The sequence below is a fragment of the Orbicella franksi genome, chromosome 7 (genome assembly GCF_964199315.1).
Source record: "Orbicella franksi chromosome 7, jaOrbFran1.1, whole genome shotgun sequence".
Lineage (NCBI taxonomy): Eukaryota > Metazoa > Cnidaria > Anthozoa > Scleractinia > Merulinidae > Orbicella > Orbicella franksi.
The window spans coordinates 26,545,633-26,557,089 of NC_138151.1; the positions used below are offsets into that span (position 1 = coordinate 26,545,633).

General features: G+C 39.3%; 1 protein-coding gene across 1 annotated transcript; it reads right to left on the reverse strand.

The window, feature by feature from the left end:
• Positions 1-3,063: 3,063 nt before the first annotated feature.
• LOC145492933 (excitatory amino acid transporter-like) lies at positions 3,064-10,211 on the reverse strand. The gene is made up of 7 exons (XM_081472309.1): positions 9,566-10,211; positions 8,814-8,856; positions 8,142-8,473; positions 7,345-7,578; positions 6,427-6,621; positions 5,236-5,367; positions 3,064-3,728 (listed from the first exon to the last, which is right to left on the reverse strand). The coding sequence occupies exons 1-7, from the start codon at positions 10,036-10,038 to the stop codon at positions 3,575-3,577; spliced, it is 1,563 nt and encodes a 520-aa protein (XP_081328435.1). The 5' UTR covers positions 10,039-10,211; the 3' UTR covers positions 3,064-3,574.
• Positions 10,212-11,457: the final 1,246 nt, after the last annotated feature.

Below are 11,457 nucleotides of genomic sequence, written 5' to 3' on the forward strand. Positions count from 1 at the left end.
AAGTGTAAACAACACAAAATAATCAATATCTGGTAGCACAAAGATGTTTGTATTCCTAAAATAACGCAAGATTTCTTCGGCCGGCTCAGTATATTTTGTGAACTCGTTAAGTCAAAACAATTTCGAAATAATCCACCATAAAAATTTAAATCTCTTGTTGAAAAGTTTTCAAAAATATTTCACTCTGTTTTGAACAAAGCTTATCAAAGAAAAATGCATTTGTACTTCTTTTGGACGTCCAGAAATTTAAACGTTAGAAATGACAAAGGAAATACAAACATGTTTTGCAAAGGCGCCACGAGAACTTTTGTAATAAGGCACGTTTTTAATGCCAATTCATATGCAAATATTATCATCCTTGTTTACAAATTTGTTGCTGGTCTTTCTAGTTTTCAAGTACGATTGTTTCAAAATTGTTGGCAGCCTTTTAAATCTCAAAAAAACGATCAGTGCAATTGCTAATTTTAAATGTTTATGGTGTAGTAGTTGCATGCGAAAGGTTCTCCTTTTGGAAGTCACTGCTAGACAATTGTTGAAAAACAAAAGATGGCAGAATCGAATTTGATTTGCAAATGTTCAAGCATTTACAGAAACAGGTTTTATATTTTCAGTTGTTCTCCGTGATCCTGAACTCGTTCGTTCTTTAAAGCTGAAAGGAATAATTCTCCTTAACGATCGCCTTACTTGGTCTTAACTGTTGTTCTGAGAATTTGGCAGCAAATCAAGACAGTCTTCTCCTAGTTGATGATTTTGTTTATCACTCGCTATACTTCTCTGCTTTTTCCTTTTTACAACACCTTTTATAAACCAGATATTGATCTTAGAAGCCTACACTTTCAATATCTAGAGGTTAAACAAACGTTGATCTGTCATTAAGGTGGCACTTTCAGAAATTGAGGGTTGTGTGGTATGTCCAGTAACCTGAAAATGTGTCCAATTTATTTTAAAGTATCTGTGGTACAATATCATGCAAGGAAGGCTTCGATTTACAGCGAAAGATATCTTGGTAATCACATGATTCTGAATGCAGTTTGTAATCTCTGAGAAATTTCCCTTTAGCTTCCGAATTCCTTAAAGTATTCCCAAAACTTTCCTTACCGTTGGGAAGTCTTAGGAAATCTTCGAGTGATCTCCGAAATTCTATCGTCGGGAATCTTCGGAATGCCGTTCAGATAGAAGTCTTCGTCTATATTTGGTTTAGGGTGTTTCAGATTATTGAACATGTTTGCAAATAATTTCGTAATACAATTGTGTGTTCATCTGATTAATTGAGATGACCATCCATACTCTTTCAAGCGTAGTTTTCATTGTTCTGGCATTTTTCTGCTTCATTACATTAAGAGTTTGAGGCTTTATTCCATGAGAATGTTTGAAAATAATTTTAATGATAGCAAGACAATTTAAATTTGTCATAGAATAATTTCGTATGTTACAAAATTTTTTTTTTTTTCTGTTTCACGATACAGGCATGCGGTCCTATTAATCTCCCTTTACATGAAAAACACTACATACAACTTTGAGGTTTTAGTCGATCGAAGGGAGGAAAGTATTGCGCAATAATTGTAGCAAGACAATTTATTTGTTGCAGAGTGAATTTCGTTGTTGCCAAATATATTTTTTCATCGTCGTGTAGGCCACTTAAAAATCTCCTTTTGCCTAAAAAAAAACACCCAATGTTACATCACTTTGTCGATTCCGAAATAACACGTACACGATTTGATAAGAAAAGTTTAGATAGTGTTGTCAAATATAGTGCCACCGTAAAAACCCAACGTTGTTTATCCACTTAAAATATTTCCTGAAATTATGTCGACCAAAATTGTGGCTACCAGAATCGAGATCTCAGATAAATTATCAACTCCTCGTGAATTTCAATCTCATCTTTCGTTCGCCGGGTCTTACCAGTGAATTCCTTCTTCGCCGTTAGGCCATTTCCTTTCCTTAAACAAGAAGACAATGAAGAGAAACATAAGCTTTTTCTCGGGACAAATGTATTTCCAAGATACACTATTACAACCACGGCAAGCAGCGACCAAAGCTCGCATGAACCGGCTGCACGTGGTAACGGTTTTCAACTTTCCGGGAGCAACACGCAACGCGAGAAGAAATGGAAATATCAAACAAATTCAGCGCAAGTATCTTACAAACTTTCGCAAAAAAATTATTTGTTAAACCTTTCCCGGAAACGTTTCATCTCAGTGAAAGCAAAACTACGACTATCTGTTATGGACGAAGCTGTGTGCAGCTCGGCAAAGAAAATAGAGAGCGAAGGGTGGAGCTAGACTTAAGGCGGAAGGTAGAATTTGTTCCGTTTGGTGAAGAGCAAAAAGATTAAAATTTACACTCACCATTAATATTTAAATACTTCTATCTCGTCCTGCTTTAACTTCTTCGAAAGAAGATCATGGTCAGATCCGACATCACTAGGAGCACATAAATCCACGTCTTCACACTATGACCAAGTGTTTTGTTTGACGCAAATTCAACAAGTAGTCATGAATATTGATTACAAACTAGAACCAATCGCTCACAAAAACGCCGCGGCATATTTTCAGGACTTGGATTTTAATTTTTATGCAAAACTATTGCATCACTTCAAAAATATCAGTTTCACTCCAGCTCTTTGCATTTTTAGGCTTTATTAAGACAGTAATCGGACATGAAATTAAATACATTTGTAAAGACTGATTCACGCGGCCGTCATTTGCCGTTAAAGAAGCCTTTTCTGATAGTCTTATTGGTCGATTTTTGCAGGTTTTTAAATATCCCCGCGCTAAAATCTGATGGTCTATGCCGAATCAAAGCTTATAATTAGGTACAAGCTAGAAAAGAACTACTTTAATCAAAACGTTTTCAAAGTTTGATATTTGTATTACTTAATTACTTTTAAATGTTGTTATTTATTGAAGGGCATTAAAACAAAATCGAGGTATTTCGTTGGAAATCATGGGTTTCCTTGTGGTTCCCACCAGCTTTCCCCTTACTGAAGACATAAAAGCAAATAATGAGTGTCAACCAAAAAAATAGTTTTAACTTGTTTATTTATAAACATTCTGTTTCTTCCCTTACATCGCCAGCTTAAGAAGCATGGATAGGCTTGTTCAAGGTTACTTGTATTTGGTTTGATTTATGATCTTTCTGATCTATGAAGTCCGCTATGAAGAACTGCCATATGCATTGAGTTTATTTAGCAAGTGCAGCTCCAAGTTTGAAACAAGGTCGCGCCAAAGTCGTGCTTTCCTACCTGTATTCAAATGTCGAGTTTAATTCGCGCTAAATAAGTTCGAACTTAATTGACCGATTGATTCAACACTCTGATCGCGCTACGTTTGGATTGAGCCTGACGTATTTTTACTGTGATATAAAGGGATCTGAAACGAGCCCCAGATCTATCTGTAGTAGTATGTACATGTATTTTAAAAACTGGATCATTGGATAATGCAGTTCAAGAGTTCATTCATTGGCTTAGCCATCATGGTATATGAGCCAATGCACGCGCATGGCTAAAGATATAACGGGAGCTTACATTCCTCCCAACGGAAAATTTGATTTTCTCCCATACATTAGAGAAATACTACACCTCAGCCTCGTTCTCACTCTTGCGAAGAGGTTTTAATACTGATTCGTCATCGTCTCCGGTTGACTTTAAGTCGTCACGTGACAGGTGTTGCACGATCCCAGTTCCCATTGCGTCACCAAGAACGTTCACGGTTGTTATGAAGCGGTCCCTAAAGAATCAAACAGAGAAAATATAGGTAAATGACGGATACAGCAGTTAAATAAAATGTGTAAAAGAGAATTTTGAGAGCAGACTAATGTTAACACACAAAACTGTTTAGGCGAGTTATTTTCCGTTTTGGTTCGACGCAAATAAATAAAAGCACATCTTGACAGTTGTCTACAAAAGCCCATCAACCTGTTACGCAGCTATGGTTTCCTCCGCCCCAAAAGCATAAATCTCTCTTCTTCAGCTGACCTCAATGCAGATTTAAAAAATCATGATTTCTCGGTTGCTAAAAGATGGAGTGGCACTTGTTTCGACATGAGTGCAGAAAGTGTAAATGATGGGTTGTATTACGGATACCGGTTACAACGAAGATTTCCCAGCTTAATACAAAGAGATTCCGAACGTATTCCATACATGGTCGAAGGTAATGATGAGACGAATGAATAGTTATTACTTGCCGAAATACTTAGAACATTTTTGGAAAGCCGAATGTTTAAGTAACCATTTTATAGATTGGGAACTGAGCTTTTGTTTACCAGTTCCTTCACTCCGGTCCCAGACTCGTACCCAGTCGCTATTTACAGGTCAGATTGGGTTATTTCAAAGAGAAAGCGGTCTGGATCGAGTAGAGCACGGAGAGATTTATTCGAAGAGGCGGGAGAAAAATGACACCCCATGCGCCTTAATCCACCTTAGTATCCAATCTGCCCTCCCCAAGACACATAAATAGCGATTGGGCACGAGTCTGGTCAGGTCCCCTCAATGTGGACTGAGATATTTTTTTTCTTTGTTATGACGCGAGCACCCAAGGACTAGGACTAAAACCATTTCGAGTTTTTCTTTTTTTTGTTGTTCAACATTGAAGGTGAAAGAAGGAAGACTGTCCTAGCAGCTGTGGCACTTAGAGCAGTTTTCACTTGGCCGGTCCAACGTGGTTCTCATTTACTTTGGTTTTGCATCATTTCTCCCGCCACTTTGTGAAACCAACAGCAACTGACTCGCTGGCACGCGTTTTTCCACGCTTCGCGTCAGCCAGTATTTGCTTTGTGATTAGACTTTCTAAAAGTCCTTTTCAATAATATGTCCATGCATTATATTAGTTTTGCCGCATGTCCTCTTGCGAATTAGTTGGTCAAACATCTGCCACTCGATACGATCGAAGGCAATGTCGAGCGATGGTTAAGCGAAGATCGACCTGTAGCTAGTCTATTCATGTTTTTACAGAGTGGTTACTTTGGATTTTGGTCTTACGCCCTTTAGGGTGCATGTCTTTGGCATGATCTGGATCAGGGTCAGTGATGTAAGATTACTCATCATGGTGCATCAAACGAACCATTGAATCCACTCCGGGTAAAGATTCGTCGGTTCTTTCGCTGAATTATGATCCGACTGATCTTGGCTCACTGATCCTGATCTGGACCATCCCAAACGAACGTATCCTAACAGTGAAACTCATAAATCTACGAGAACCGTAATCGCCACATTGACAATCGAATATTGCTACTTACAGAAGCCATTCAATGGCAAGAATGACGCCAAAGTCATGCAACGGAAGATTGACAGCCTGAAGAACAATGATGATCATGATCCCTGCACCAGGGATCCCAGCAGCACCAATAGAGACTGCAATCGCCATTAAACTGTGAAGATAAGTTGTTCTGCCTTGTTTAGACGGTACGATTTGTGTTTACGACTTACACAAAAAGCATGTAAATGACAATACCCCATTCTAGCATATGCGCGCAATTTTGATGCGACAGTTGTTTTCATTTCTTTTTTTTCGGTTAAACCTAATATTTAAGGGTGAACCATGAAACTTTTGAGGAGGAGTAGGGAACTTTAAAAAATATATATATTCTGCAAGCATACTTGTACCAAAAACAAAATTCATGTACACGACCACTACCGAAAAAATATTTCACTCACGGTCAGGGAGCCGGAAAAAAGCATGCTACATGGAGAAAAAAGTATCATATCTAAACACGTCCTGAGAAAAACAATTCCTAGTGCATGAAAGGGTTAGAAAAAAATTTCATCGCTATCTCAAATCACCCACCCCACCGCTTAGATAGAAGATTCCAGTATTCATCACCGCTAGTTTAAGATCATTCCACTGAAATAGAACCTGCACTGCGATTTTTGTGAAACTTTGCCTATTGATTGTTTATATTACAGGAACTTAAATTTTGAAATAAAAATGAGGGGTCCCGATGTTCGTTTAGGAGCAACAGCACCTTGTTTATACCCAATAAATCCTTATAATAGCACTATGATTGTAGTCACGATTGCTTGTTAAATTCACGTTTCTGACGATTGCTTTTTGTTCTACCCTGAGAATTGGTCCATATTTATTTTACACAGAGAAATTTATTACTCAATTCAAAACAACAGAAAAAAATGATAGGTCATCATACTCGTTTGCGAGAAAATGACGATTTACCTCTATGGCGAGGTCCAGCTGTAAAGAAAAAGCCGCCTTTTTTTTTTAATGCGCGGGCGCTAATCACGCGTGAAATTATGCGCAGTAGGGATGCGCAATGCAATACTGGGGAACAATCTTAAAAGCGCTTTGTTTGTAAATAATTTTAAATTTTCGGGTTCTCAACCGATTGAACTAGACGAATGCAGTTTGAAAGAATATTCCCGAACATCATGAAAAGGTTTAAGGAGTCTCTGTAATTACTGTACCAATTACTCACCAAACAACAACAATCCTTCCAGGACCCAAATCAATGTCGTTTAATTGAGCCACGAAAATAGTTACTACCACTCGAGAAACAGCCAAGCCATCCATGTTGAGAGTGGCGCCGAGAGGCAGCATAAAACGACTAATGCGTCCATCGATGTTGTTATTTTCCTCTACGCAGCGAATTGTTGTTGGAAGTGTCGCTGCACTGAAAAGCAAAAGGGGAAAGACCGCCAAAAGCTTCACAATGATAAAATCACATTTCTGTGGCAAACCACAGAGGCATACTATTTTTGAACAAATTAAAGGCGACTGTTACGATTTTAATGCAATCAAAGGTATCCGACAAATTCACCCCGGAGGTGAATTCCCATATAAAATGGACGGGGGTGCCCATTATACCTTGTCGGGGAGTAAAACAATGGTTTTCGTACCTCCTTCCCCTCTTACAGCGGGAACATTTTCGGTACCTTTTAGGGTATTGAGCTGAAAAACAATATGACAGGAAATACTGAATGTGTTGTTTTAGAATTGGTCCCTCTCAGGGGTGAAAAAATGTTTTGAATCCACGCTCACAAAACAAGATCTTCGTACCTCTTAGGGGTTCTTTTCTTAAATTTCCAACAAGCACCCCCGTCGCTTTTTTATGGGGGTCTCCCCGGGCATTCGACATCTCTTTGGACCGGGTTGAAGGTATGTGTTAACGATTCAACATGACCTTAGCAAGAGCCCTATGCTCGAACCATTTGATCCGGAGTCCAGCGAGCTAAACATTCGGATTTGACCACTCCTAGCACGTTTGAACAACGTCTCACACATCAGTTACGAACAATTTGGCGGTGAAATGAGGTGGAAATCATTGCAAACGCTCCGCCTTCCTTGAAAACCTTCATGCATGGGTCCTAACGGGGAAGTTATTTCAGTGTCATACCTGGAAGCGATTCCAAATGCAGTCATCAAGGCGTCTCTCAGACCTTTCATAAACGAATAAGGATTCTTTCGAGTGACAACAAAGAACACAAGTGGCAACGTGATGAGAGAATGGATGAACAAACCACATATGACAGTCAACATGTAAAAAACCAGCTTTTCCAGGGTACCTAAGATGTCATCCATACCAGCTATGCGAGATGCCACCAGACTGCACACTCCTAATGGAGCCAACCTACAACCATAAAAATCACTATTATGGTTTACCATAAGCACAGTGAGATGTTATTTAAGGCAGTGTCCACACTGCGGCGGAGATGTTTGAAAACAGAGCTATATTTCCCTGACCGTGTTTTCCTCAAACAACTGAATCGCTCGCTCCAGTTTCTCCACTCCTAATAATAATATATAATAATGTAATGTATATTTTCTCCGCAGTTCAAATATACTATCTTTCATATATTCACTAATAATGTAATGTGTTCACACTTAAGATGACTAAATGTAAACCAGTTTAAATATGACAAATTGTACATTCCGTATTTTGGTAGTTTTAAACCGTGTATAAATAAGTCTCATTCGTGAATAAAACAAACAAATAAAATATAAATACTTAAGGCAGAGGTTTGTGTAGTTTTCCTGTGCTGAAAGAGGGGATTCAAATCCGCGCTAGGGGCGCATTTCAGCTAAATGATAAATTTTCAAATGTTTCACTTTATCTTTTTATGTTTCGTAGGTTCTTAAAAGATCACTTATTTAGTGAAATTATATATTAGTGAGCCATATCTTTCCACGTACCACATCACAAAATGAACGATAACCATAACTGCTTCATTCAAAGCGGAAAAGAACTGAATTAGCGGTCTTCCCTTCTCGCGAAGCCTCGCTAACACAATACCAAGCACGATGGAAAACAAACTCAAGCCAATGATGTTCATCCCTCCAGCTGACATCATCCCCGCTGGCACGGTGTCTGAGCCCGCGTGGATCTCCTTTCTAATGGTGGTGATGTTGACGGTACCATTAAAACGGACAGCGGTAATTTCCTCGTCTGGTCCAAGGTGGATGTTATCGCTCGTTACATTGTAAATCTGAAAACTTGCAGGCACTGTGATGTATTTTGTCCTTTTCTATTTACACCAAAGGAAAGTTCAACTTATATTTAACCATTGTACAGCATTAACTATAATCAAGTTTGGCGGTTTTTCCGTCCTCGATAAATAGCTTCCCTGCAAAAATCCACATGGTTTCGTTTTCCTCCATAACAAATTTCAAAATTTCAAACGTGGCATGTTCCAGTAACTATGAGGTATTTAATCAGGGGACATACCATCTCCTACCTTCCCCCCCCCCCCCCCCCACCCAGTTTCATTTCCCCAGGCCCCTCTCAATCCGTCAATGGCGGTTGAAAGTGTCAGCTATTGTAAATGACTTATATTTGACCGTGCAAGTGAATTACGAGCTACTGACCTGGCTGACGGCTGCTTCAACAAGGTTACTGGGGAAACAGTTCCTACAAATTATTCAAAATTATTCATTCCAGCGTCGAATAAACTAAACGCGTGCGCGCCAGCAGGATATCTACTTTCAAAGACCCGGCTTACTTGGATTCGTGCAAACTACTTTAGCTATCTTTTCGTCATGTAGAATCCCCTTTTTATGACAAATAAAATTACTGTCGCATTTTGGTTGGTTGTTACTTATGATCTATTGGAGGGCAGACGTATTTCTTTAGTGCTATTAAAAAAAACAGATAGATTTCATTTTGCCATGTGTCTGTGACACACATCAGTGACACACTCGCCTGACGGCTCGTGTGCCACTTTCTCGTTCTATTTTTGTAATCTGTTTTCTAATAAAAACGTTTGTAATTAAATCTCGTTAGACTGGCCCGCCTAGGCTAGCACAAGCTATCTGCGGGCCAGTCATACCTGTAAATATGTGTATTGAACGAAAATAAAGATTGTTGTTGTTACTCTAACCGCATTTTGACGTCATCTGTGTTCTATTTAACAATTAGATTATTAATTCGAGATTTCTATTCCGTGATAGTTGACAAGGACGCAGCCCGAGTCAACTATCAGGTTTTGAATAGCCAAATCCAGGATTACATCCTAGATATGGCGCAGTCTTTCAACAACGGGCTTTTTCCCTCGAGCAATGCAATACTTGGAGGACTGAAGCAATGCATCAAGGAAAAATCATAGAAAATTCGTATTTACCTTATCATATCGAGTAACGAGTCCAAGTTTCGGTATTTCACACCTTCAACATCTTTTCTCGCGCCATGATCGTCGCTTAAACCGGGACGTATCGTCATGACAAGAGTCAAACCCAAAATGGCGGCTAAAGCCAGTGTTCCCAAGTAATAGAGCAGGGCTCGTCGTCCAATTCGTCCCGCGACATCAGGATTCAAGGTCGATACGGCAGTTATCAGACTGGCGACGATAAGAGGCAGGACAATCATCTTTAACATGTTCATGAATAGTTCTCCTGGAAAGGCGATAAGCATTATAACAGTGGCTTTCTTCTCGGGGTCGATGATGCGATTCACAGGATCATTGACTATTGCTCCAATTGCAAAACCGATGATTGCTCCAACCACCAGCAAAACGAGCAGAAGATTTCCTTTCATCATCAGACAGAAGGTCTTACAACATCGTCCACAACTACTTCGACGCGGCCTGCAAGCCATTTTGCCTGAGCAAAAGATGTTGTGTTGTTGTAACTAAAGACAATTCAAGTTGACCCCAAGCAAACCACTTTTGTGATCGCATCATTACGCATAGTTTACATAATGGGTAATTTCCAATGGAAACATTCTATACCAAGTATACATGCAGGCCCGTAGTCTGGACGTATGCCCGCCCCCCCCACCCCCAGATTCGTAAAACAATTCCGATGTTCGAAACGGTTCCGAATTGCCGAAATTGAATCCTTTTATCTATTATTTAAGAAACCAAATTTATCCCCAAAATGATTAATGTTAATTTGCCACTCAAGATTGTTGATGACAAAGAGTTTAAGGTGAAAATCAATTATCAGAAACCTAATTGCTGGCGAGCCTCAGCCAGGTAGCACACTATTCTGGGATTCATGAATAGCGGTCAGTGCCGGGGAGTCTCCTATGTAAAAAGCTCGGAGCTGCTCGTTCTGGGGTGGAAATCAGTGTGCGCTTTGGAAAGTCAGTTTTCCTTGTCATTGATCATTTCACTACATCCCGTAGATCCTTTTTAATTGTATACGAAACAATGCCTCTTGTCTCGCTTTTCAGTGACCACTGCGTTACAACCGTGAACGTTCTTGGCGACGCAATTAGAACTGGGATCGTGGAGCACCTGTCACGTGACGACTTAAAGTCTAAAACTGAAGAAAATAACCCAATAGTGTCAAAGAAACTCCAAAAGAGCGATAATCAGGTTGAATTATCGTATTTTTCTAATCTGTGACCACAAATAGATGCATTTCTTTTGTGTGTGAAAGGGAGTGTAACTCTCCTTTCTTAGTTAAGTTAAGCCTCATCTACACGAACAATTTTTATATGGCAATTCTTATGTGCCCTTGCAGATGAGGACAATTGGCCAATTTTTAGGTAACAAATATATTTGCTGTAAAGCTAACGTGTTAGCTTTTGTGACAAATAAAATTGTCACATACGAAAAATTGCTCGTGTAGACGCCTTGTCACGTAAAATGTGGCAAATATGTTCGTTAGCGCCATGTTTTTGAGGGGCGACTAGGCAGCCTCGCCTTGTTTCTGTGTATCTCTGCTGTCCAAAGTCATTACTGGCGCACCAAACTTTGAAATTTGCTGTGCCATCTACACGATCAAAAATGTTTTTCGCATAAAAATTGCTCGTGTAGACGAGGCTTTAAGGAGATACTGTTGCCTTAGGCGTTTAGAGCTTCAATGTGAAATTTTACAACGCTCTAGCGGTTGATTACCTGCTATTCAATTTCAATTATTTCAAAAAGTTGCTAAGAGTGAAGGATCTTTCAACTTAGTTAGTAATGAATTCAGATCTGGCTGTTTTCTTTGTAGGTCATATATAGAGTATTTCAACAGCACTTTTGCAACAATTTTTCTTATATTTTGTATGTTATGACTCCAATTA